Genomic DNA, 27522 nt, shown 5'->3' on the forward strand with positions numbered 1-27522 from the left:
TACCAGGTGTCACTTCTTCAAAGTCTGAGTGTCAAATTTGTCCCAATGTTTAACATGCAGTTCAGGGGGTGTAGGCGCGTGAGGGCTGATTGCCCATCTGAAAGGGAGGAAGAAGAGAAAGGCGTCCCTTCGCAATTCATCTCCCACAACCTGCTCTGGGGCGTCCCTCAGACGTGTGGGCCACGGACATCTCACGACGGATTCCAGGGGCGAGTGGGAAGACGCAGTGTGCCAGGATTAGTCGTGCTTACCTGGGCAGCCCGGCTCGGGCCTCCGGGTGGGCACCCACCCTGTCCCGCCTGAATGTTTGGCGCTGGCCCACAGGTCAATAAAGGCTGTGGTCGATAATGAGGTGCCTTAAGGTAGTGGGGTGTGTACCCCGATTCTGGGCATCACAAAAAATTGATGGCACAACTAATGTAATAGTGCCTTCTAAAGATGTTTAAAGACAGGATATATACTTAAACCTTGTAGGGAAGGCATACGGTCTAGGCAAGAGGGAGTAGAAGGGGGCTCTGAAGCCCAATATGTGAGGGGGAACAAAAAGAGACATCTGAAGCCCCAGAAGGCTTCAGAGAGGACTGTTTCCTTAAGGAAAAGCAAATCCAGAATATGCTGGTCCTCCTTAGAAACTTTGCCTGGGGGTGGCCTGGCCGGTGGTGCTCCTGAGGAGCTGCTCTCTTGCAGCCCTTCCTGCTCTGGGCTGTTGCTGCAGCCCCGCTGAGCTGGGGGCAGAGCCAGGCAGCAGAGAAGCTGTGTGGTCCCCAGAGTGCAGCTGAGATCGCGGAAGAACTGAGCGAATGATTTGAGAGGGAATGTGAAATGCCAGTAAACCTTACCCTGAGAGACGAGAGGTCCTATAGAGGCAGAGGTCCATCTTCTCACCTTAAGAGAAGCATGTGCTGTGGACCCTTTTTGGAGAAGGACACTGAGGCACCCAGGCTGGAAGTGACCTGCGGAAGGTCCACAGATGTGAGAAGGGCCAGGAGCCCAGAACTCTGCCACCTGAGCCTCTGTGTCAGAAACCAGGAGCCCCTATGAGGGGGACCTCGACCAGCACCCGTAACTCGCATCCATGTGCCTCCCTCAGATCTGGTGGCAGCCCCGTCCAGACACACTTTCTGGATCCACCCCCATCCCTACAGATTCCCCCATCCTATAAAGCACACATCCCATGCTTGGCTGAATGTCACCTTGGGGTCTCCAAGGCTCTGCATTTTGGCTGGCGAGGGGCCACTAGGGACCCTTTGATAGGAAGGGTACACCTGGGCATGCTCAAAGGCGCTGGGCATCTGCCCAAGGCCAGAGTTCTGACCCTGAACCTTGCCAGACCAGGGTGAAGATCCCATGACACGTTCCATTTAAAGGGCTTTGGTGCTGGAACAATCTTTGAAGGTCCCCAGTCCTGACCCTGGACTCTAACATGCAGGGAGCAGCCCCTCCCCTGTGCCACTGGCCACCTAGGGGCGCCATGACACTGCTGAAAGCTGACCCAGGGCACCTCCCTGATTCGGGTGGTGGAGATGGCACTTGAGGCAGAGCGCTGTGGCAGTGGGGCCTTGGGGCCTGGAGCCAACCAGCCACATCGGGGTCCCTCACACCAAGGCCTCTGGGGCACCCTCCCAGGAACCCCGAGCTGCGGGGAGGACGGGGGTGTCCATCCACATGTTTCAGAACAGCCTGGTTCCCACTGCGGTGAACGCACAAGCTCCTTGTACCCTGAGCAAACAACATACCAAGAGGCTAGTTGCTCAGGACCTCAGTGGTGCAAACAGGTACCTGGCTGTGACTGCTACGAGTGTCATATTCAGGGAAAAGACGTGGGTTCCTCGTGTGGAGTCAGGGCCAGGCCTGAGAGGGAAGTGTACCCCCACCTACTGCCCAGGACTGCGGCTCGGCGCCTGTTAGCTCTCTTGGGGACAGAGACGGCGGCCCCACAACACACGGCTCCGTCACAGTCAGAGTGGACTTTTATTAGGAAATCTCCCTGCAAACACACCGAGAAGCGCTGTGCTGTGGGTTCAACGCATTTCCTGAGGAAGGAGGGTCACAGTATCAGAGCTGCCAGGGGACGGACCCGCTGAGCGGTGAAGGCTCGGTGCTGCACGGCCAGCACTCCCCCAGTGACAAGACTGAGCCATTGCGATCAGCACACAACGCGACACGAGAACCACCCGGGCACACACCACTGCGCTACACATACAGAAGTCACGGCCACAATGCTGCCGGCTGTTCTCCGTGCCTGAAACAAGGGGCCACAGGGATAAAGACAAGGGAACCAGGAACCGTCCTTTCCATCGGACCAAGGGGAGAATGTCCCCACATTATCAAAATTCCTGTTACAAAATACTTTTTTAAAAATTCCAGTATTAAAAGAATAAATAACAAAATATATAAAAAATAACTTGGTTGCATCAAAATTATAACTGGAAGTTACAGCAAGAGTTTTCTGTGTGGCCTGTCTCATAGTCACATAGTTTTGCTTACATTTCATTTCTTTCTCATGGTGTCCTGGTGTGGGGTCTAGTTGAAATAGTATAAAATTAATAAATAAAAATGTCAAATAAATAGCAAACATTAACGTAAGAGGTTGTGAATATAAATACTTACATCTTGACAAAATTAAATAATTTACAGAATAATTAAACTAACTACTTTCTTCCAGGAAGAGCAATTTCTCTACTTTTAAATACTAACTTGGAATTGCAGTCACAATCAATTTTGACTCTATTTACATGTAGGAATGTAGTGTTTTTAACACATCGAATTAAAATGTACCTTTTTTCTCATCTTGACTAGATCTAAAAAGAAGTGAAACCTTGGTGGTCTCCTATGAGGAATGTGCCCCCGACCTCGCTGGTGCTCTCCTCGCCTCAGGCAGGCTCAGCTGTGACCCAGTAATTCGGCAGTGAGGGTCACGAGCCTGGGTGGGCACACAAAGAGCTAGAGGCCCTAGCATGGACCAGACCTGGGTCTAAAGGCCACGGCCCCAGGAGGGGCCTGATCCCAGGCCTCACGTGTCTGCAGGCTCGGAGGTCCCACTGCCCAGACGCCGGGGCTTCAATGCGCAGGCAACGCTGACTTTCAGGGGCGTCCCAGCTGCAACCCCTGGAGCTGACACTGGGCTGCAGGCCCATTCCTAATACCCCTGGAACAGCACCTTTTTCCGTCTTCACACAAAACTGAATTGAAGCAAAACAGAAAACACAGTGCCGCGTTGGCCTGGCTGAGCAGATGCTAGGCTGTGGCCCAGCGCAGCCCCAGCCCGACAGACAGGAATACTGTGGCTGCAAACTCCAAAACTTCCCTGAGACCTTGTCCATCAGCTTCCCCTGGAGACTTCGAGCTGCTCTTCGGGTTATTTCCAGGAAACAAAAATAAGTCAATTTGTGTATCTTGGCAGCCCACACGCACACGGGAGGCCAAGGCCCCCAGCCTGGCAAGCACAGAGGAACATACTGGGTTGCAGGCGCCCAAGGCCACCCCAGGCTGCCAGCCTGTTACTGTGAGCGGGGACTCTCCACCGGGAAGGCAGGGCGAGGGAGGTAAATGCTGGAGCCAAGAGGGGTGCTCGGGGCACCCCCAAGCCGCGAGGCCAGGCCTAGACCTGGATGCCCCGCACGGCCTGCTTGATGCTGTCCAGGAGGTCCTTGTCTCCGGGGTCCTGCTTGCAGCACATGTCGGTGAGGGTGCTCACATAGGCGTCGAAGTTCTGCTCGCAGATGGGCTCCTGGGGTGAGAAGTGGCTTAGCCAGCCCTGACCAGTCTGTGGCCCCATGTTCCCAGAGATAAGGGGCCATAATGGGAAACAGCAGACGTACCCCCAGGCCCCCTGCACCCCCCACACAGCCTATACCTCCCGTGTGACCTGCACCCCCCAGGCCACCTGTACTCCCCATGCCACCTGCACCCCCCCAGGCCACCTGCACCCCCGATGCCACCTGCAGCCCCCAGGCCACCTGCAGCCCCCTGGCCACCTGCACCCCCAATGCCACCTGCACCCCCCAGGCCACCTGTACCCCCCATGCCACCTGCACCCCCCCTAGCCACCTGCACCCCCGATGCCACCTGCACCCCCGATGCCACCTGCAGCCCCCAGGCCACCTGCAGCCCCCTGGCCACCTGCACCCCCCAGGCCACCTGCACCCCCGATGCCACCTGCACCCCCCATGCCACCTGAGACCACCCCACAGGTCCAGGGGCAGCACTTGGGCCGAAGCAGCACACGGTCTCAGTTGTGCCCAGTGAGCACAAGGACTAACCCCCCTCCCGCCCACCGAGCCCGTCCTTGGCCGCCTACCATGTGTGGAAGGCGGATATTGGCAAGACTCTGGATCAGGGCCTGGCTCAGGCCCGACAGCTCCAGAAATAGGGCTTCGTTCTGCTCCTCGATGAGCCTGTTCTCATCCTCGATGGTCTTCAGGCTCCTCTCCATGGACGAGATCTGCACGGACAGACGGGAGATCCAGCCCATGTCCTCCCTGGCACAGTGGGCATGCACACTGTGCCCCATCCCACGTCTCAGAGCAAGTGAGGAGGCGGGGACACGGTGACTGAGTCAGGGGCTCCTACAGGTCTGGGGAGGAGCCCAAACTCCAAGCTCAAGTCCTGGCTCCCCCAGCAGCCATGCTCCATATTCCGCGTCTCTAATGGGAATACCTTGTGGGGTGTCCGGCTGCCTCTGGGTCATCCCAGAAAGACCAACGGGGTGTCTAACACAGCCGAGGGTAGCTGTCCAGCCCTGCCCTGGAGTTCCCAGCACAGACACACCTGCTCCAGACCCGCAAGCAAGAGTCCCAGTGAGAAGCCCAAACGCCTCTCCCAAGGGGGCTCTCAGGGTCCCACAGTGGGATCCCACAGGATGGTGACAAGGCTGATGGCCGAGGCAGTCCTGCCTACTCTGGGTGGCCCAGGCCACCAGGGTCAATAACCCTGAACCGAGGTCCACAGCCAGTGCAGGAAGGGTGGCAGCCTGCCCTGCCACCTGGATTGGAGAAGACATGCCTGGAGGGCGGCTCCCAGCTGGACTAGGGCTGCAAGGAGCCTGGGCGGACGCAGTTCAGTGCCTGCCACACAGGCAGCTGTGCCCTGTGTGGAATGGGCAGCTGCCTTTTAGGAGGCTGTGGACCAGGTAGCGTGCTTTGCTCTGGGATCTGTGTCTGGCGAACATCACGCTTCTGTCACCTGGTGACAAGCCTTTGGCTGTAAAAGTGTTGAGTATGGGTTTGGGGATCTGTCCTGAGCCTTTCAGCCTTCCATGACACAAAGCTCCCTCAAGGGGAAAGGGGTCCATGCAAAAGAATGCTGGTGAGTAACCTGTCTATAAACAGTGGGCGTTGGCAAATACCGAACCATCCAAGGTGCTGGCCCACAGTCTGACTGTGGGAGGGCCCTTGGGCTTTGAGAAGGGCAGGGTCAGGGGACAGAGGGCGGCAGGCACACAGCCAGGTGTCTCGGCGCTGAGGCAGCTGGACACTCCCTCTCTGCTTCTACTGCCTGGAAACCTGGGGGACACTGCACAGCACAGCCCTCCCGAGCTCCACGGGCTGAGGCTGTTCTCACACAGGTTTCTGAGGAGCGGGGCCGGCATTACAGCCCCTTAGCTGGCAGAAGCGTAGCATAACACATCACAATGCAGCCATTGGACAGAAGCCCCACCACCTTCCCATGGTCCTCTCTGCCTTCAAATACTGCAGGGCCTGGTCACCTCTTGTCTCCTTGTCCCTACAGCCGTAAGGACATGACTGTGTGTGCGCCCAGCTCAGGCCTGGCCCCCACTCAGCAGCTGAGAGTGGGCCAGGGTCTTCTTTTCCAAAGACCTTTACAACTTTGTTCTGACTACAGGTGTTCCCTTTGGGAAGCAGAGACATGACACATCCACTCAGAGTGCATTGTGAGCCCATCACTCAGTAAGAGCGGCTCCTCCTGGCTGAGACATCGGTGCTAGTCACTTTCCTCCTAGAAGCGCATTCTTACAACAAGCACATGGAGTTGGTTACGACTGCTTGTCCATTCTACTGGGAGGACACACTGATTAAGAGGTTGGCCAGGTCACTTCGCCGGCATGTAGCAGTGAAAGCATGGAAGCCGGCTGTAGCCAGGCTCTTAGAACCCGCCCAGAGCCACGGCTCCCACTGCCAGGACGAGAGGCACCCCGGGACCACTCGTGCTGACAGCCATCAGCACCAGGCGCGAGCGCTGGCACAGCTACCCACCCAGATGGCAGAGCGCACAGCAGACCCTGCTCCCACCCCACAGGAGGAGGCCAAGGGCCACGGGCAGAGGACTTCCTCAGGCGGACCCAGCGGCTCCACCCACCTGGGACTGCAGCTGCACCATGGCGGCCTCCATCTCCGAGTTGGACTCGTTCAGGTCCCGAATGTCCTGGTTGAGCTGCTTGATCTCCTCATCGTTTTCCAGCACTGCCCCAGGGAGAAGCCCGGTGGCACACTCCCTCCAGCCCCGGCCCGCAGGTGGGGTGAGCGGAGGCCGAGGTTCCAGATGGAACTAGGGGCCCCTCCCAGCAGAGGCCCCGGGCCCAGTTTCCCAGCTCCCCTAGGTGGGTGGCTCTAAGCCCACATTTCATGCTGGGGAAGTGGTCTTGGAGTCGACAAGCCGTGTCTGCGGTTTGCCTCCTAGCCCTGGGTCATTGGTGGCAAAGGATAAATCTCCTTGGCACGTATTAATTGCTGAGATAAAAATGGAAGTCTCTTCAGAGGGTGCCGAGTTTCCTCAGCATCGTGCTTCACTGTGACTGAGTGAGTTCACAGCGCCACAAACCCTGAGAGCACTCACCAGTGCCCGGGCCAGGGAGGGACCGCCACAAAGGGCCGGGAGCCCAGAAGTGGGGCCACCATAGGGTCAGAGCCGAGGTCGGGAGACCCATGGGATCGGGCCAAGGCGTGTGTCCACCACAACTCGCTCCAGGGCCGGTGTGTCTCCTGAGGCCCGAGCCACAGGGAATGCTCACTCCCCCAGGCTGTGAGGGTCCCAAGCAGAGACAGCAGGAGGAGTGTCCTTACCATCACTCGTCTTAAACTTTGTGCTGAGAACCTCGTCCCCTGAGAGTTTTCCCTTCTTTCCAGCAAAGGTCGCTCTGGGACAGCCAGACAAGCTGGAAGCAAAGGTCACACACCACAGTGAGAGCCAAGTGCTCACCGTCTGGCAGCCTGGTAGGATCCTGGATGGAACTTTCTAGCTCATTTCCCTTTGCCCTCTGACCCTGGGGCCAGTCCCCGGCTCCTCACTCCTCATCCAGCAGCCCAGGCCATTGCCCTGAAGGCTTGTCTCCCACACGTCTTGGGGCAAGCTCCTACCTCCTTCTTGGGGAGCCGTCCTCACCCTCCCACTGCTGTTTTCCCACAGCGCCCACCACCCCTTGTCATACTGGACACTCTACTTCTTTGCTGGCTTGCAGTCTGTCCCCCACCCACCCTGCCCACATCTGCTGGAGGAGGGCCAGTTGTCATGCTCGTTTTATGCTCCGTTCCCAGAGCCAGTGCTCGGTGGACTCTCAGTAAAGGCTTGTGGAGCCAATCAGTTAATTAATCTTATAGGAGGAGAGACGAGGGCAAAAAGAAGAAAAAGATGGTTTCTGACAGGACCCGGTGGTGGCCCCTGCATGTCAGCCATCACCTTGGATGCCTAGCACAGAAAGGAGGAGGGCTGGCAAGGCAAGGCCCCCGCCCTGGGCAGGTGAGAGCCAGTCGGTGCTGTGCAGGCCCACGGCCCAGACAGGGAAAGTCTTGTCACCAGGTCCCTTGCAAAACACACAGAGGCCTGGCCCCAAACTTCAAAGAAGAAGCCCTGTGGGAGGCCAGGGCATGAGGTTTGACAGAAAAAGCTTTCCACGAGAAGCTGGCAGCCTGTTATAAGAATGCCTGCGCTGGGCACAGGGCACCCTCTTGTCAGGGGACTGCAGTGGATGGCGCAGGGAGGCTTATGACAATAGACACATTGGGTGACACGTCACCAACAACAGCATCTGGTCCCAACAGGTTTCCAGTAGCCTTCTGCAGTCGGCGACCAATCAGACCTCGCTTTTCCCTCAAGAAGCACCATGTCACACCTGAGCCCTAGTCCGGCCCCCCCTGGGTTCTCCACTGGAGGCACAGAGAGGGCGTGGTGGGCAGGGGCCGTTACCTGCGGTGGGTAAGGAAGCTGCCGTTGGCATGGCCAGAACCATCGCAGCCCGGAGTGGGGCAGGTGGGCCCCTCGTTCTTCAGCGACTTCCAGGAGAATGAGGAGCCATTGACAGAACCCTCTTTCTGCCTCCGGGCGGCCAGCGGGCAGCCAGACGCACTTCTGTGAGAGGCATATTTGCCACTGATGTGGCCGAGACCCACACAGCCTGGAACTGGGCACCTGGGCAAAGAGGTCAGAGGTGAGAGAAGGTGCTGGGGGTGGGAGGAAAGGCCCAGAGACCTTCCCCAGCCAGGCGCTGAGATCAGCTGGGGGCTCCCACATAGACTGCCAATGCCGGAGCGGGCCCTGAAGCCTCTGGGAGCTGAGGCTGGCAGGCACCACACTCCCTCGCAAGCTTTGGCCTCATGCCCCCTGCACAGATGGAGGCTCAGCAGCTGCCTTCTCTCCCTGGTCCACAGCATACCCCAGCATGGCCCCCCGGGGCCCTGGGGCTGGCTCGTAGGGACCTCTGGGTCCACACCTAGACCTTGCTGCCAGCGTCCTGTGTCACTCCAGCAATGTGGAATTAAGCTGTCAGCTGAGCCTGCACAAGCCTGGGGTCTGGGGGCCTGGGAGTCACAGGTCAGGAGTGCACTATGAGCCAGGCAGCTCGGGACAGTGGGGACCCTGTCACCCTACAGCATCCCAGAATGAGGCTGGTCATGGCATGATGCCCGCAGATGTCCCAGCTCTGCCACGTCTGAAATGTGTGGTCTGGAAGGAAGAACGCGAGGCCACAGAGCTCAGGTGGGAGAGAGGGGACTTAGACCCCCACAGTGACTCCTGTGCCAGGGGCCTGGGGCAGCATTCCCCTTTGCTCAGGCTGTTCGAGGGGAGGGAGAGGGTCCCCTCTGGAAATAACAAATTCCCCGGGGACAGGGAAGTGGCAGAGAGGTTCAGAGTCCCTGCCCCTCATGCTTCCATCAGCATCTGTGCGGTCACAGGAAATGCCAGTGCAGAGCTCTGGGCATCCCCCTCATGGCTGTGGGGAGGGACCTGGACCCGGACCTCCCAGCGGTGCCCTCTGAGCTCCCCGACGTGTCAGGCTCACCCGGAACCAACCCATGACAGGGGACAAGTCCTCCGTCCTCTCCCCCCAACAAATGAGACTCATTTAGCTGTTTGTCACCCACGTTCTACGTGCACACCCGGCAAACACACGGGACCCCAAGAGGCGACACAATGCCCAGAGTAGAGAGAGGCTCCTGGGTACAGAAGTAAGATGCCGGGAGCCCTTGGAGGGCAGGGCCATCCCAGGGACTCCTGCTGCGGCAGCGGGGTTAGGGACGGGCTGTGCTGCCCAGTAGCAAGGCCGCCCCAGACCCTGTATTCGTATGAGAGGTGGCCACTGTGGACACTTTCCTGGCCACCTCGCCAGGACCCATGCTTACGTGTCCCCCCCTGCTGGCTCTCATTTCTTTCTTATTCGTCCCACCCACGTGGGCCTCAGATGTGTGGGATATCCACTGAGCCAGTCCAAGGTCATCTCAGCACAGAGTCCAGTGTGGAGACACTGCCCGGGGCCCCTGCAGGGCTGGGGAGGTTCCACCGTACTCCGCCACCAAACCCGACACCTCCTGGCTGTGGGCTCCCGGGGGACTTCATGGGCTCCATGCTCGTAAGGCTGCAGCACAAGATCAACAGGCCAAATGAGAGGCAGCGCTTTGCGGCTGAGCACGTGAGTCTAAGCTCTGATTTCCCACTTTCTCTGCAAAACCCTAAGCATGCCCATCAGGAGGGCCCGCTGAGTCTCCCAGCGACACACAAGCGAGGTTCAGACATGTCGACAGCAGCACTGCTTCTCCTTCCACCCACACCCAGTGTCCAGACTTTTGGACTGTTGGGAGACCTCACATCAGCACATGTGCAGGGTGCCAAGTTGGGTGGCTTCTGTGCTCCCCTGGCAAGCCTGTGCTGGGGTGCAAGAGCGCCGTGCCCCAGGACCCCAGGGTCAGAGGAGCATCTCTTCTCAGAGGCAGCATGGTCGAGGACAGTGGGGGCCTCCCTAGAGGGGATGGGCCTTCAGCTCCCAACATCCAAGCTGGAACCTCCACAGACTTTGATGGCCACTTAGTTGGTTGTGGCCAAAGGGATTTAGCACAACGTGCTGGGACTTAATCTCCACAGTGCAGACACAAGATGCCAGACATGGGATGTCCTCTTTCACCAGCTCGTCCAGAGTCACAGCTGTGCGTGCTGACGAAATCCCATCACGCCTGCAACAGGACCTTGGCACCTGTGGTTTCTGCTGCCATCAGTTGGCACTTGTGCGAAGACACTGGTAAGTTACAGATAAGCTTACAGTTGGTGACCAAAGCAGAGCCTGCAATCCAGAGGCTGAGTTGCAGTCCCCCCTCGCCACAGCTCCACTAGGAACGTGTGTGTCCTATAAATGCTGAGCTGTTTCTTAAAGTCACATCTCCACCTAGCTGCAAAAATCTTGTTTTATTAGAAGCAAAGTTGACAGCACATTAGAAGGAGGAAAACCATTTTTACCTTGAAAAATGCTGACCTTGATTTTAATTATTTGCAGAAGCAGCACAATTCACTCATGACGTCCTTACCAGCAGGACCCTTGCTAAATCCATCACGGCATCGCATTTCCATGCTCACAGGCTGTCTCCTGGACTCTCAGGAAGAAAATACTCTCCTCTACCCTAGAGTTTAGTAAGCAGCCCTCACCAGATGGGCAACAATGTATTTGCATTCTTAACTCAGCACTCGTTACAGTGTTGCTGTAAAATGTAAACGAACAAACAATCTGCAGCCTGCTACACCAAACAGCGCAAGGGACCACCCCTTGGAAGGATGTGGTGCTGCCCAGTGAGGCCCTCTTCTGTGCCAGGCAGGTGTATAGGCACAGCTGGTGTGAGCTCCACGGAGCAACCAGATCCTGGGCTAGGCCGCTCCCCTCGGCAGCGGAGTCTGCCGTTGTTGGCCCACAGGTCAGGGTACACCTTCTCCCCCTCAACCTGACGCGCCTGCCCCCACCACGCCAGCCACAGGCACCCGGCCACGAGGAGGCCAGAACTGTCCAGACAGTCCTCACCTGCCAGGAGGACCCATTGCCAGTTTTGCCCCGTGTCAGCTCCGAAAGTCCTAGGAAAACTGGATGGTGGGTCACCCTGCTTGCACCTGTGGCTTTGCCCCCACCTGCAAGGGAGGGGGCTTCAGGGGACAGGTTCCATCTGGAAGGATAAGCTTGCGATGCAGGATAGCAGCCCCCACTGAGTGGGGCACATGCTCAGAGTGCATCCACACGCCCATAGTGACACATCAGGTGCCCCCAGTGAGAAGGCCAGTAGAGGTTTGGGACTTCAATTACTTAAGGCCCAGGATATTCTCTGTCCTCCCTACAGCAGGGCTGAGGTCCCAGGTCAGGGTGAAACTCGGGCTCTCTCACGCCACACCAGCTCCCGGCGAAGGCGTGTGAGTGTGCCAATACGCGATTCACAGCCGGGCCATCTCTGAACACACTCTGCTCCTCAACCCCGCACCTGACCGAAGTCATGCAGACAGCAGTGCCCACGAGAGTCCTGTGGGGCTGCCCATGCCTAAGCCCATGCCAAGGTGGCCCCCACGAACATGGGCTGCAAGGTGCTTTGCCCTCCCAGCCCTTCGAGCACCTGACTGAGAGGGCCAGACAGGGCCCAGGGCCTGTGTGTGCTCCCCACATGCATGGCCCGTGCCTTCCAGGCATCCACGTGCCTGGTAGGAGAGCTCCTGTAAAGACGGGGACTGTCATCGGTCAGCTGTATTAATGGAAAGGAAGTCTGGAAGGAAGTTTTGTACATTGTAAATCACAGGAATCCCCAGTTTTGCAAAGTGACAGGGGGCCCGCTCGGCCTGACTTACTTCATGAGCTCGGGGTCCTCCTTCTCATCCTTCGTGGGTGTCACCTTGGCTCCACTTTTCTTGGCACGAGGACAGCCTGACAAGCTAGTTGTGGAAGAGGAAAACAAACAACTGTAGCCCAGAACACAGCTCCTCACACCACCTGCCCCCCCGTCTCCCAAGTCTGGGCTCCCCAGCACTGAGCGCCAAGGAGCCTTCCACCAGTGCAGCCTCTGCTGGGCAGTGGGGCCACAGACAGAACGCGTCCCCGTGAGCCCCAGCTGTGCCTGCAGAGCTCTGGGACACCCAACAACCAGACTCAAGGGATGCCAGCAACCTTGATGTCTTATCTGGAGCTCACAGCTCCACCTGAGAAGGCACCCAAGCACCCCGGGCATGGCAGGCTCACCTCCGGTGCGAAGCATAGTTCCCCGTTATGTGGCCAGAGCCGTCACAGCCGGGCGTGGGGCACCTGCGGAGGACAGCAGAGCTGGGACCAGCCCTAAGGACATGTGGCCACAGAAGAAGCGCCTGCCCTCCCGCCCTCCCCACTGAGGTCTGACAGACACAGTGCCGGCCGGGCCTGTCTTCGGCTGTCCCGTCCAGCTGCAGGACTTTGCCAGCCAGGCCCCAGGGGGCCCAGGAAGGCCACGCAGAGAGCACAGCCCCACTGCAGGGTTCCAGGTGGGACTGGAAGGTTCCAGAACACACATGGCCCTTAACCTTAAACAGTGCCCCGGGAGGCCACCTAACACTTGGGACTGGGTCCCCCTTCGCGCCAACTCTGGGAGGGAGAGGGCGTATCCCAGGGAGCATGGTCACCATTGTGAGCCTGTGAACACGTTTATTGAGCACCCATGACGGCCACCTTGGCATGGCTGGAGGCTTCCAGGGGCAGCGGGAGGTAGAGAGGAGCCACAACACACAAAACCCCAACTTCAAACACCCATTGTTTGAAAATTGTATCACATAGAAGGTAAAAATTCCACTTCAATATACGAGTGAGTTTCCTTAAATTGTCTCATGAGAGTCCAGAGAAAACACGGTGTGTTCCTGCTGGTGTCATTGTGGGAGGTGTGCCCGGCTCTGCAGATGGGGCCACAGGAGGCCTCCTCCTCCTGCCACTCCACGCCGTGCCCCTCGTGAGGGCGCAGCTCTGAGCGTGGGGACCGGGCAGCACCGTGCTGCTTGCATGTACAAAGCTCGCCCTTCACAGAGTACCTATCCGCTCTTTCCGGTTCATCTGCACAGACAGAACCATGTGAGCCAAGGCCGTTCCCAAAGTGGCCCCAAGAGGGTCAAGGGGACAAGCCCAGCTGGAACACGACACCGGACTCTGCCTGCCAGGTGGCAGAGGTGCTCAGATCCCTGTGTTGTGCCCTCCTTCACGTGTGGCGTCTGGGGCAGGACAGAAGCAGCACAGCGCCCGGACCACCTCCCAGACCCCTGCAGGCTGGCACTGCCTGGTCCCCATCCGAGAACCCCCGTGTCTGCATGGCAACGTGGGGGGCTCAACGCCTAGGGGCCTGCTCTGCCCCCCAGCGTTCTCTGGCCGCCGGAGCTGTCTTGCAGTCCTCTCATCACCACCCCGTGGGCCACAGATCAAACACCTCCCTGGCCTGTCAGCTGACGAACCGGTCAATCACCCTCTGGCCGGGTTTTGGGGAACCTCAACCCACTGAGGTTTCCATGGCTCCTGCCCCACTCATGAGTGTCACATTTTCACCTACACACGTCTGGGGCAGGAGGTTTTGCATTTGAATGGGAACCACCCCCCACCTCCACCTGGATGGGTGCTGCCCAAGTGCTGCTCCCAGGGTCCCAGGGTCCTCCGCTGCCAAGCACCCCCGGGTCCCCCAGATGAGTGAGGGCGGGGCTTTTCCTTCCTGGGGTGGCAGCTGCTCAGAGACCACGTGGGGCTCTGATTCTGCTCAGCTGCAGAGCACACTGCAGCTCGGAGCCGCCTCTGAGCCCCACCCAGCCCCCACCCTGTGCAGACAGAGGCCCCTGTCACACCCTTGCAGGGTGTGTGGCTGCACCCCAAGTCCCCACACAGAGTGGGCTGAGTGGCCGTGTCACAGCCTCTGACCATACTTATACAAGAAAGGGAGGAGCAAATGCCCGTGAGATTTAATTAAAACACAGAAAACACATCATACGAGACTGTGGCTGCTCCCAGGTGTGATAGGGAGACCAGAGGGCTCGTTTGCAAGATGGAGGATACGTGTCTGCCCCTGGGGACGGGCCACCTTCACCCAACGCTGCCACAGCCTGGTCAGCAGCAGCCCATGCCAGATGGCCACTGGACGGGAGGAGGGAGAGGGGAGTGTGGGTAGACCAGGCAGAGGTGGTGCCCAGCCATGCCCACGCTGCAGCCTGAGGGGCAAGCAGCGGCTCCCCTGGGAGACCCCCAGGGAAAGAAGAGCGTCAGAAGGAGTTGGGGACACCTCGGCCACTTTGCTGAGGCTGATGAGTGACTGGTTTTCACACAAGGAAGACTTTCTGTTGCCATTTCTAAATGTGTTTTCAGTTAAGTCCCTCACAGGCTTTTAGTCTGCTAACCCTCCCCAACAGCCACGTTTCTGGACCCCGAACAAGCCCACATTTTCCATCCGGCAGCCCTCAGCATTGCTCTGCAAGAAGGAAGGACCCCTGTGCACATGTGGTCACATCTAGGGCTCTGAAATCATCCAGGCTTCAAACTGGAAATCCACAGGAAGAAAGGCAAGTAGAATTGGGAAGCAAAGAGGAGGAAGGAGCACGAGAATGAAGGGAAGAGAAAAGAGGAAGGAAAGAGGGAGGGGAGGTTGAACAATAAGGTCCCAACAGGACTGAGTGTCCCGCTGGATTTCTGGGGCTGGACGCCATGAATGAACGAGTAAAATGGACTGGGCCATGATATGTGGAGCCTCAAGAAACGCTTCTGGAAAAGCTGACTCCCGGTAGGACCATTCTGGTGATGAATCCCGACCTGTCTACAGGAACGGAAGGCCCATAGCTAATGAGGGACAGATACTCTTCTCCTGGCTGCTGGGACCAGACGTGCCCCCAGAGCCACTTTCCCTGTTTCTGAATCAGCTTGGCTCCCTGGAAGCCTTCAGAAAAACTGCTCCTCGTCTTACAGGCACCAGGGCCCTGGCTCCTGTCTGGACCCAGAATGGACTGAGCATGTTCTGAATTCAGGGACTCCCAAAACAGAGGCCTGAGGCAGGGAGGGATCCCCCCTATACAGGGGGTGACCTGAGGGGCAACAGTGGGACCGCCTTCCTAGCCTGGGAGCCCAGGGCCAGCACTGCAAGTCACAGCTCAACAGAAGGCGTGAGAACCAAAGGCAACGACAGTCACCAACTCCAGCCCCAAGAGGACACTGATACCTGGGAAACCTCTGGGTGCTTGCATGTCATTCGAGCAGGGCTGCCAAGCAGGCAAGCTGGTGCCCATAGCACCTGCCCTGCCATGCGCTAGGGGCAGGGAGGAGCAGAAGCAGAAAGAGGAGGGCTCAGCAAAGCAAGGGGCTGAGCTTGGAGGAGAGGCAGGCGGGCAGGCTCCAGGGCCAAGGCACAAGCAGCTGGAAGGGTGCAGGAGAAGGCAGGGCACAGGGTTTTGTCTTTCCTCATCAGCATTCAGCTCATTCAGTAAGAGCTGCAGCAAGACTTATACGGCAGGGCCAATGCTGGGCCTCTCCCAAACCTCAAGTGTGGTGAGGAGAGCAGGCCCAGGCAGCCCAAGGGGTCGCCAGAGACAGAGGGTGGGCTGGGCCATCAGCAGCCAGAGGCAGGTCCTGCTCCCTCTCCCCTGGCCCGTGGCCCTCAGAAAGGCGGGCAGGGCAGAGGGCAGCACGAGAGCCTAGAGCAGCCTCCAGCCAGAGGGGACAGGCGATGGCAGCACTCAGAGCAGGGAGACACAAACAGCAGCGGCCCCAGCCAAGCAGAACCGGCTCCTCCCTGGCCCCGCTGGGGCCTGGGGCTGGAGCCCGGAGATAGCCGATTTTGGCTGGAGCCTCATGGAGGGAGAGAGCAGAGCAAGGGAGCCACCCAAGAGATGGGAGGCCAGGAGGGCAGACATACTTGAGGTCAGCAGAATGGGCAGCCATGAGGTTTCTGAGGCTCTTGTCAGCAAGAGGGCAACCAGAGAGGCTGAAAGAGAAGAGATGGGACACCGGGGTAAGCCAAAGAGGGGAGCAGAGAAGAAGAGGAAGACCCACCACGCAGCTCCCCGGCCAGGCCGGACCCAAGAGGGGGACGAACCTGCGGTGGGAGGCATAGTTCCCGGTGATGTGGCCACTGCCGTCACAGCCGGGGGTGGGACAGCTGGACAAAGGAAAAAGAGCGTCAGAACAGAGAGCAACGCACACCTGCCGGGCCTGTCCCCAGCCGAGCCTACTCAGGGAGGGTGCTGGCACCTGCTCCTGGCACCTGCTCCTGGCTCCCCCATGAGCCAGAGGCTACTCCTCCACACTCAGTCCACAGAGCACAGCCATTGCCTCTTGGACTGCAAGTTTCTCCCGTACAACTTAACTCAAGAAGGAAAAAGGAACGAAATTAAAGCTCAACCTCGAGTTAGGATGCCTCTGTGTACAGGTGTTGTATGTGCACGTGTGTCCATTGACATGCAGGATACCTGTGCACCCGTGCTGTGTGTGCACGTGTACATGCTTGTGGACATGTAAGATGTCTGTGCACACATGTGTGTCCATGGACATGTAGGATACCTGTGCACACGTGTGTGCGCACCTGTGCATGCCTATGGACATGTAGGGTGCTCTGGAAGCACATGTGTTGTGTGTACACGTGTGCGTGCCCATGGAGTCTAGGATGCCTGTGTACACATGTTGTGTGTACACGTGTGCATGCCCATGGACTCTAGGATGCCGTGTACACATGTTGTGTGTGCACGTGTGTGTGCCCATGGACTCTAGGATGCCTGTGTACACATGTGTATGTACACGTGTGTGTGCCCATGGACTCTAGGATGCCCATGTACACATGTGTTGTGTGTACACGTGTGCATGCCCATGGACTCTAGGATGCCCATGTACACATGTTGCGTGTGCACGTGTGTGTGCCCATGGACAGGTAGGATGTACAGAGTGGGACAAAGCTAGTGGGGTTCAGGACAAGGAAAAAGGGAACCTCAGGAACAAACGCTGATCACAGGTGAGGGCTGGATCACCTGTGCTGCAGGTGCCAGGTACAGCGTCTCACAGAGGTGGTTCTCAATGGGGGTTCACCAGAAGGCTTTGGGATAGCTCACATCTACCAGCAGCTCCCTGTTCTCCAATAACGTTTGCTTGAACCCTATGAGGACTGGCTCAAAGGGGCCGCCAGGCTGCCAGAACCGAGGGCCCGAGTCCTGAGGCAGCGTGCACACCTGGCCCGGATGCTGAGAGCCTGGGCAGACAGCTGTGGCTGGAGAGGGTCAGCGCCCTGCAGCCCTCTTTCTGCTCTGTGGGTCCTTCCTCGTTCTTAATCACTTTAGAGGGTGATGTTAGAGTCCAGTGCAGTGCACAGATGACAGGACCTGACCCCCATTGCCTGGCTCAGAAGTGTTCCCATAAAGGACACGCAACCTCTGCCCACCACGGCGGTCAGACCAGGACGATGGTCAGAGCTGGGCCGGGGCAGGGGCAGGCCCCACACTGAGCAGACCCAGTCTTCACAGGCCTGGCCCAGGACTCGCTCCAGGAACACTGTGGCGCTTCTCCGAGCAGGCCTGTCGGCCCAGGTAGGGACTCACGTGAGCAGCTCCTTCTTTATGTCCTTGGAGAGAAACTTCAGCTTAAAGTTGCTCAGGGTAACCTCCCCGGGGTACTTCCGCTCCTCAAAATTCTCCTCCAACACTTCCTGGTCATCTGCTTCAGAAGAAGCAAAAGAATGGGCTGCTGGCTCTGACTGCAAAAAACCAGCAGGGAGATGTTTTAACCGCTGGTGGGCCGGGCGCCCGACCCGGGGCTGAGGGCGAGGGACCCTTCAGGACAGTGTCCACAGAAGTGTGTCTGCAGTCTCCTGTCTTCTGGACGAGAGAGGAGGATTTAGTGCCCCAGACACAGAAGACAGCACACCGAGGGGCTGCAGGGCCCCCACCTCACTAGAGCTGCCCTGGGAACGCAGGGGGCCTCGGGCACGTGGTCACCTCCACCCAACAGCCGCTGGGCCACCTTCCAAACACAAGCATGCCACACAGTGCCGCTCTGGGTAGGGCGCTTAGCAGACAGCGGGCACTAAAAAGTGTTTGTCGAAAAGCTATGATGACGAAATGGCACAAGACAGGAAGAACGTACAAAGCAATTAATCCCAGTGACCTGGGACCTGGCCGCACGTCCCCACCCAGCGTGGTGCCTTGGCCACAGCAGGCACAAAATAAGCTCTTTGAACTTGAAAGATGGGTTTGAAGGGGTTCAATCACCGCCCGAGTGCAGGGTGCTGTGGACGCAGGGAAGAACAAGGACAGCCCCTGCTACTGAGCTGGGGGGCGGGGGGTCTACAAGAGTCAGGAAGGTCGATGTCCTGGGCTGGTCCCTAACAGGCAGTTTGGGAGGGTCACAGTTCAGACCCCAGGCAGGTTGTTCAACCTCTTGGGGCCCAAGTGCCACTTTGAAACTGGAGATAATGGCAGTCCATCAGGACGTCTGGGGATCAAAGGACGGAAGGGAGCCCACAGCCCAGAACAAGGGTAAGAACTCATTTTCCTGACGCACTGGCAGACGCTGCTCTACTTCAGCTGAGGCTGCCAGAAGCTCAGCAGGGAGAGACCCTGCGGCCTGGGACATGGGGCAGTGAGGCCAGGCCGGGGGGTGAGGCTGAAGGGCGCGGGCGGCAGCCTCACCCAGGAGGGGTCACGAGCCTCAGGCGGAGCTGGAAGGAGGGTCTCAGTCGGGAATCCAGGGCTGTGGTGCAGGGACGGAAAGGGCCTCGTTCAGGAGGCACTTCTGGGGGTGGCCCAATGGGACATGGGGCAGCGATGCTTTGGAGAGGGGCCTGGAGGACAGGAAGGGTCTGGGAGGGACCTGGGACTGCCTGGGGACTGGACTGCTGACCACAGGGCAGGCTGCAGTGGGCGGGAACCTGTGAGACCCAGGTCACTCCACAGATGACGGTGACAGTCCCCAGAGGGGATACTCAGAGGACAAGTAACGGGAGAAGGGGAGGGGCAACGCAGCCCAGGGAGAGCAGCCTGACTGAGGGATGAGGAAAGGCGCAGGGAAGGAGCCGGGGCATCCCTGGGGCAAAGGATGAAACAAGGATGAGAGCAGACATGGAGACAGTGCTCCGGCGGCCACACCCGCGGCAGACGGGCTCCCGCCACCCAGAGGAAACGCCACAGGCGAGCCTCCCTGCACTTGGGGCTCAGACTGGGAGGCGCCCCTGCTCTGGGGCCCAGCACCAAGTCACAGCCCCGGGACTCATCCACGTGACCCCAAGGCTGCCTGGGGAGGAGGTGCGTCCACGCCAGCCCTCAGACCTGCGGCCCAGCACCAAGTCACAGCCCCGGGACTCATCCACGTGACCCCAAGGCTGCCTGGGGAGGAGGTGCGTCCACGCCAGCCCTCAGACCTGCGGCCCAGCACCAAGTCACAGCCCCGGGACTCATCCACGTGACCCCAAGGCTGCCTGGGGAGGAGGTGCGTCCACGCCAGCCCTCAGACCTGCGGCCGCCACCCACCTCCTCAGGTTCCTCCTCTCGCTGGCGGCTGGGCTTCGTGTAGTCCAGAGGCCGGTCCCACTCGTCCTGGCGGGACTGGGACGAGGTCAGGGAGCTGCTGGGGGCGCTGGCGCCGCCCTGGCGCTGGGAGGCATCGGGGGACTTGACCCCCGGGCTGCCCCCGCCCCCGCCGGGGAGGGTGTGCTCCCGCCTGCGGTGAGTGCGCATGCTCAGGTCCAGGGTGCCGTTCTCGTCCACCTCGATGTCTGCAGCCTGTGGTGTGGGGGCCTGTGCTCGTGACCGCAGCCTCCCACGGTGCCCCGGACGGAGGGCAGCTGGCCAAGGGTCCAGAACACTGTCCCTCGGACGGAGCAGAGCCAACAAGACGTGACAGCCTCCAGGAGGAGTCCTGAGGCTCTCCTGCAAGTCTCCCCAACACCATGAACCAGCCCCCCGGGAGGCGGTGAGCGCGGTGGGACGAGCGCATGTGCATGACCCTCAGATTTGGGAAGATGCAGGGAAGGTGTGTGTGCACAGCCATGTGTCCTTTTGGGCACAGCACGCAGAGCTCTCTGGGCAGCGGGCCATGGGCAGGGGTAGGAGCGGAGAGAGTGGCGAGCACCAAGTGGACCCGGGAGTCCCCAGCACATCGGGCCTGGGCGCTGCGGGCACCCGCCCCGCCTCAGAAGGCTCCTCGGGGAACACCGACCTTGCCCGGCGCGTCCTGCGGCTTCGTGCTGAGGTTCTCCGGCCTTCCCCAGCAGCGCGTGGAGAGGTTCAGGATGGCGGTGGCGGCCATGTGGGCGGCCTCAGCGTCGTGCGAGTAGTCGAAGCCTGCGGGAGAGGAGGCAGCGCGGCAGCTGCGCCTGGGGGAAGAGGCCTTTGGGAAGGGGTTGGCTGCAAAAAGGGAACAACACCAGGCTGCTGCAGAGGTGGGCCGGGACGCAGCCACGCAGACACACGGGGACTGCAGGATGGCTGGGACGCACAGGGCGTAACTCAGGGAGGCTGGGCTCAGGGAGCCGCCACTCGGCCCACTCCCACTCGCCCCTGCTTGGTGCTGGGGAGTCTGTTTCTGGCCTGACCAAAATTTGTGAAGAGCAAAGCCCTTGAAGACATTCCAGCATCACTGAGATTTCAAACCCAAATAAGCTGTCTGCCGGTGAACAGTTAGGGAAAGACTAAAGACTTCTGTAAACAGCACGAGCGTAGGACAATTGTGGAACAGCTCGCCAAAGCCTGGTTTGGGTGCCCCCGTAATAGTCCATCTTTAATAAAGTAGCATCATTGTTCAAATAAACGTGACAAGCAAAGGCATAAAATGTTATCTACTGTGGTGACTGTGCAGCCATAAATGGCTCGTGCTGGTCTGGCTGCGTAATCACAGCACCACCCGAAAGTGTCCAGACCTGGGAAGTGGGCGCCTGTGCACGAGGCACCAGCAAGTGGGAAAGGTGCTCGCTGTCCAGCTGGCAAGTGTGTCATCAATGTTTTTATTATTAACATGCAGGAACGTGTCAGCTGCTGCCTTTGGGGGCTGATACCCAGCAGGAGATGCCAGGTCCCACCACGTGGGCACTGAGGGTGCTTTTCCATTTCAAATGCATTTATTGGCTTAATGGGCTTGCAACCCACAAATTAGTACAGTAAGTGACAAACGGCACAGGAAGGATTGTTCGCACAGGTTCACTTTCGTTAGTACAAGTACTCAGATAATGCGTTGCTAACGTCACATAACACACTGCCGCCAGCACAGCGGGCCCCTTAAGTGCCAGGCTCAGCACAGGGTTGTGTGACCCACCACACACACCACACACCCGCCTCAGAGAGGGTGGCCCGGAGACGCCCAGTTACTCTGGAGCCTTTGGGCACCAACTCCACAAAGGACCCATTTTGTGTCACAAATGGTGACAGGTTCCCTCAGGCCTGATGGTGAACATGAGGCGACAACACGGGCAAGACACAGACCCCAACGAAGCCCCCACGATGGACCCTGGGAAAGCTAGGGCCTGGGACCGGGGGCCAAGACCCCACGTGCTCCTGACCAGGGGACCCTCCTGCACTGCTCCTCAGGCCACACCTCCCAGGAGCCACTGTCCCCAACTTACATTTAAAGGCTTTAGGTGAGGTTTCGCTGGTCTGAATCTTTGGGGCAAGCATGCGTTTGCCAAAAACCTGAGCATCAAAACTTGCGTAGTCAAAGGTGACCTTGGAGAACTTCTCCAGCTCCCTGGCCACGTTGGCCCTGGGTGTGGAGGGAGCCACACTGGGCCGGTAGCTTCCGTATGGAGGTACCTCAAGCTGTTTCACGAAGCACATAGGTCTGGGGTGTAGGAGAGAGACACAGAACCATGAGGACAGGACCCAGGGACCCCATGCTGCTCATCCCCATCGCCCCGTCCCAGCAAGCACAGTGACCCCTGAGAGCCCAGTGTGGACAGAGACCTGGGGGACCCACCCCCATGTCCCCACTAAGGGTGCCGGGGCCTGATCTGTGTCAGAAGGAATGGCATGTCCTCTTGCAGACAGTAGGGACCAGAGGAAGGAGGGCCAGAGACTCTCCCCCCGAACTCAGGAGAGCAGGTTTCCAACAGCTGAGGTACGCTTAGCGGGAGCCCTTAAACAGCCACTCCAAGGCAGAGCTTCCCAGTGAGTGGGCTTGGGTGCGCAGAAGGGACACGGCTATTTCTGAGAACAGACATCAAGTCAGCCCCTCTGGCCGGCAGGGACCTCTGAGAGGGTCCTGGAGGGGCTGCTGGGGGTTAGGGACTGGCGTGGAAAGGCCAGTGCAGGCGCTCCATTCCCTGTTACTAAAGCTCTTGGAAGAGTTCAGACTTTTAAATGCACAAGAGGTGGCATGAAGACGCCACGGCCAACACAAGACACAGCAGGAAAGCCACCCAGGGGACAGCCCAGATAGAAGGAACAAAGGGGAGAAGGCAGGAGAGCCCCAGCCCCGCCCCGGCACCCCTGCTCCATCTCTGAGGCAAGTGATGGCTTCAGTCCGGAAAGGGTGGGCTAGGAAGGGGCCACGGGTGAGCATCCCAAAGTGCCGGGCGCTGAGGATTGGCGTGTGGAGCCCGTGATGGAAGGAGCCTGCAGCACAGCGGGGCAGCCGGCACCAGAGCTGCCACGTTCTCCTCCTTGAGAAGGGGAAGGGCAGGGGCGTGTGCACATGCTGCTGGGAGACACCAGGAAAACAAACCCAGACGTAACATCGGCACCACGTGGTGACGGCTTCCTCAGCCAGCAGCATGGTGTCTGTGATGCCACAAAGTGTCACACAGACTCCCACACCCAGAAGCTTGGCCACAGAGAATGGACAGAACATGAACGAAGGATTCTACACCCTGGCCACAGTCATGGCCATTCTGGGCTCTTCACCAGCCGCCCAGGGGCCTGAAATGTCACAGGCTCCTTCCAGCCTCATGAGAAATTTCCAGAGCCCATCAGATGACATTGCTGTCCCACTGTTACAAACTGAGGTCACAGTTCCTAGGCATAGCCTCCACTGGAGCCTGTTTGGGCCTCACCTGCTGGGTGGCTTCACATTTTATCAGTTATTTAGATCAAGATAGGAAAGGGGCCGAATTGGGGACCGGAAGCTGGAAGGGACAGTAATAACATAGATGAAAGAAGCAACTTCCAACCATCATGACAGCCAGCTGGTGGAGGAAGTGACAGGATATGCAGACGCCCTGTGAACAAGGTTGTGGGTGGAGCCCAGACCCCAGTGCAGGAAGGCAAGACCCCGTCCCAACCCAAAGACCCCACCGTGGGACCCTCGGAGCAGGCCATGGTGGGCGGCCAACTTCCTCCAGCTGAGACTCCCGGGCACACGCCAGGGAAGGGACGGGGGTGGGGTCGTCCTGAAATGAGACAGGTGGCAGCACCCATGCTCATGGCTGCAGGTGCTGGTCCTGGGCGGGGACAGTGGCCCTGTGGCCCACACTGTCCTCCGGGAGGAAGACATGGGCCAGGGGAGTGGGAAATGGGAGGGGCAGACATGGTGACTTCCGGTTCCTTGGAGAAACAGGGAGCAGGGTGTCAACTGAGTGAGGACAACAGCAGGGAAAGGAGAGGGCGAGTGTGTCCCCAGCCAGGTGGGCACTGCGTGCCCCAGGGCCTCCGCTGGGTGGGGAGCCGTGCTCGAGCACAAGACTCTGAAGCCAAGCTGGCAATATGGACACTGGCTCCCTGGCCCAGTAAGTGTGGCCTTGGCCAAGCTCCTGAGCCTCTGGCCTTCCTCGTGGCACCCACTTCACAGTCACGTGGATGGAGGGGACGCCAAGTAGATGCATTCTGAATGCTCTTTGAAAAGGCCCCTTATCGATGAGTCACATCTACACTTACGCATACGTGTGCACACACGTGTGCACTTATACTCACACACAGGCACATGCAGCTAAGCACACACACGCCTGCTGCTGTCTCACAACCTCAAGGGCCACAGAGGCAGCATGCTGGACGGGAGGGACGAGCAGCTCCCAGCGCCTCCTGGACGGCTGTGGCCCTCAGCCGGGCAGTCTGCTCCCTCCAGGCAGGGCCAGCACCTCCACAAACACCCTCGACAATCTCGAGTGGTGAGACCAGGGTGAGCAGGGCGGGCGGCCGAGTGCACCTTGCGCCTCTGGCAGAGGCAGCAGACGTGACTGTCCCGTGTGCCTGGAGACCTCACGGCAACTTGAGGCCTCGCACACGTGTGCAAAGCGCACACACACATGTACACACGCACATGCAGCCCAGAGAGACGAACCGGCCTCTGTGCCGCGGCCCCCGCCACTCACCTGAGTATGCGGTCTGAACTGGAGCCATTCTTAGAAGGGTCTCCCGTCTGTGGCTGTTGCTTCTCGTGAGATTTGGCTAATTTTTCGGCAGCAGCAATGGGACACCCAGACAGGCTAGAGAAAGGACAAGGACAGTTGAGCCCTCTCTTCCAGCCGTGCCAATGGGAGTTGGGACCTGGCACCAGCAGGAGCCCAGGAAGGCTGTCACCTCTGGGTTTTCTCTGCTCTGTGTGGAGCCCTCACTGTACCGGCTGCTCGGGCGGCTTCTGTTTGAGGAAATTCTAAGCCAATGACATACAGACGAGATTGTAACAGCTGTCAGAGCTCTGAGCAAAGGCACCTCCTCTGAGTGGATCTGAGCAAGTCTGGATGGGTCTGTGTGGGTCTGGGGGGGCGTCTGAACGGGCCTGGGTGGGTCTGACGACCAGCCTGCCTTTTACCTCCCCGTCCCCATGCCACCAACCAGAGGTGTATTCTGGCCTCGTCCAGCTCTGGTTCTGGCAGTCGACTCAGAGAAGCCCAGGGCACACAGGCCACGACCAAGGTGCTGGCCCCAGGGTCACACCAGGAGGGTGAGGCCCTTCCCCAGAAAGCTTCATCTGTCAGAACTGAGTCGAATGCCAGCCTGGACAGGTGACAAAACCACAGCAGTGCTCAGAATCTAGCCTGTCCTAGAAGGTGTGACCTTGAAAGCTCTGCAGCAGCAGGGCACATCCCATCACGGCCATCCATGGCGGCCAGGTGAGGGTGGCAGACATGTTCACCTGTCACTGTGGAAGGCAACAGACAAGTAAAGCCCAGTGCAGCTGGAAACCTCACTCCTTCCAGGTCCAAACGCTCCCACAGAGCAGCCTGGAGCCCGAATGCCTAGAGGCCTCCCCAATGATGGCAGCACGCCGTCTCACCACTGTCACCACGGCAGGAAGCCTGTGTGCCCATGGATCTCTGGCAACCCCACTACAGGGCACAAGTGGCAACACCATTAGGGGGCCACACATCCAGGAGCTCTGATCTTGCACCAGCCCCGAAGGGCACGGCAGGCCCATGGCCCGGCCCCAGCACCAGCCCCCACCACGCCCAGCAGCCCAAGTACCTTCGGTGTGTGTTGCGGTTGCTGTTCACGTGACCTTGGCCTGTGCAGCCGGGGGTGGGGCACTTGAGCACATTCTCATGCATGGCCAGGACTGCAGGGGGACAGGGGACAGTGAGCACAGCCAAGCAGGGTGGGTGAGCCCCGTCTGAAGGCTGCAGTTTTGTGGGACGGGGACAGGGCGGCGCCAGACCCCAGCCTCTGCCAGTCAAGGCACCCCTCCCACCATGGCCCCGTCTCCCTGGGGTGGAAACCAACTCAGGTTTATAACCTCTGGCTGTTCTGAGACTCACTCCTGTCACTTCATGTTCACAGTCACTGCCTGCAGCCGAGAAGCTGAGGCAGGCTTCCGTCGGGCCCTCCCCAGCTGGCGGGCTGGGTGCCCCCCTGCACGCCTGCATCTGCGGCAGGGACCCTGACCCAAGTTGCCACCTCAGGTGGATGACCGGGCACACTCCATGTACCCAGCCTTGTAGGGCTCAAGTTTGGGCATCTGGACAGTGCGAGTCCGAAGGCACTGGTCCCTGAGTGGCCACTCCTCCGTGAGAACACCATCGAAACACCAGAGATTGCCCGAGCCACGCAGACCAACTCACTCTCCGGAGGGATCCTGTCCTTGTGGGGGCAGCCAGACAGGCTGCGGTGGTGAGGGTACAGCCCAGTCACGTGGCCAGTGCCGTCGCAGCCAGGGGTCGGACACTTGATCTCCCGTTTCTCAGCTCTCGAGGAATCTGAACGCACAAGACGCACAGGTCAGTGGGTGGCCAGGAAGCCGTGGGGCACGTGACAAGCTCCTGGTCCTTTACTCTGCCATCCAGAAAGGAGTGTGGCCAGACAGCCCAAGAGCCCAAGCAGGACCAGGGGATGGACAGTGAGGTGACCCTGGAGAAACTGGTCCGCACCAGTGGTCTGCCGAGAGACTGCCCAAAGTCCCACGAGTAGCAGCAGGAACAGCGTTTTAACACCCACATGTCCCTGGTGCCCTGTCTGCCCTCCTGCTGGCTTCCATAGGAGGGTGCGCCTCCAACAGCCCCACGCCTCGAGGTCTGGCCTCTGCGTAGAGAAGTGAGGGCACGTGACAACGTCCCTGCCAGGACATATCCTTTGGATTAGACAAAATGAGAACAAAGAACTTCGGTAACGTGCCAAAGTCACGTGACTGAGAAATGCCTGGGCAGATCCATTACTGGCCTTGTCTGGCCCAGAGCGGTCACCAGTGAGTGTGGGGACAGAGGGAACAGCTGTCCGGCCGCTGATCACAGAGCACAGTTGATGTCCCTCAGAAGGTCCTGGAGGGAACCGCCCCCTCTGGGAGAGCCCAGAAGTCACAGAGCCACACTCATGGGGAGGGCCTGCCCTGAGGGGCTCATAAGCCCGTCCCCAGGCCTGTGTCCTGACCTGCCACCGGGCCACTGTCCAGGGTGCCCTCCATGTGTGCACCTCAGTGTAAGGCCCATATGCTCCCAGCTCGGGCCCTGCATAGCCCCGACGCTCTGCCCCGTAGGGCCGTGCCTCGACTTTATCCCTGAAGGGAGGACGCCCTGCATCTGGGTCCCCTAATATTTGTCCCACAGGTAGGAATCACGAACACCTGGCCTGGGCCTATCACTCTGTCTACGTCCTATGTCCCTGTCATGCCTCTCTCCAACAGTGTCCCACTGATCTGTGGGCCCCAAACCCAGCCCTAGGCTGACACCGCACACACGCTCCAACACCGGGGTCCCTGCAAGGCCTGTGCCTGAGGCTTTGTTGGTTTCAATATGAGCCCCAAACAGCATCCCCAATCTATGCCATCCTGATGGGGCTCCCCTCAGTAACTGCCCTTCAGGTGAAAACAGGCCCATCTGTGCTCCCTCAGCTGTAACCCTGAATATCTGCACCAAGCTGGGCTCATGTGAGTCCACGTTCCCAGAAAATGTGGGTTTGGGTCCCCATCAGCTAGGCGGTCTCCTGAGCAACAGTTCCCTCAATTCCCTCCGTGTCCCA

At 59.1% G+C, this 27522-nt stretch overlaps 1 protein-coding gene across 3 annotated transcripts in view; it reads right to left on the reverse strand.

Annotated features, from left to right (window-relative positions):
- Positions 1–1952: 1952 nt before the first annotated feature.
- Positions 1953–27522, reverse strand: part of MYT1 (myelin transcription factor 1) — a 56684-nt gene continuing 31114 nt past the window's right edge. For 2 of the 3 annotated variants that reach the window (XM_081034557.1, XM_081034558.1), the window contains exons 8-23: positions 26133–26267; positions 25540–25630; positions 24447–24560; positions 21768–21982; positions 20369–20556; positions 19681–19932; positions 17755–17909; positions 16266–16328; positions 16086–16154; positions 12428–12490; positions 12040–12123; positions 8143–8364; positions 7023–7114; positions 6319–6422; positions 4301–4444; positions 1953–3730 (exon numbers count right to left, since the gene is read on the reverse strand). In XM_081034557.1, coding sequence (XP_080890683.1) covers positions 3602–3730; positions 4301–4444; positions 6319–6422; positions 7023–7114; positions 8143–8364; positions 12040–12123; positions 12428–12490; positions 16086–16154; positions 16266–16328; positions 17755–17909; positions 19681–19932; positions 20369–20556; positions 21768–21982; positions 24447–24560; positions 25540–25630; positions 26133–26267 — 2120 coding nt within the window. In that variant the 3' untranslated portion in view covers positions 1953–3601. The remainder of the gene's footprint in view (positions 3731–4300; positions 4445–6318; positions 6423–7022; positions 7115–8142; positions 8365–12039; positions 12124–12427; positions 12491–16085; positions 16155–16265; positions 16329–17754; positions 17910–19680; positions 19933–20368; positions 20557–21767; positions 21983–24446; positions 24561–25539; positions 25631–26132; positions 26268–27522) is intronic. The other variant, XM_081034559.1, reaches the window with a different exon arrangement.

This window comes from Rhinolophus hipposideros (assembly GCF_964194185.1).
Source record: "Rhinolophus hipposideros genome assembly, chromosome: 22".
Lineage (NCBI taxonomy): Eukaryota > Metazoa > Chordata > Mammalia > Chiroptera > Rhinolophidae > Rhinolophus > Rhinolophus hipposideros.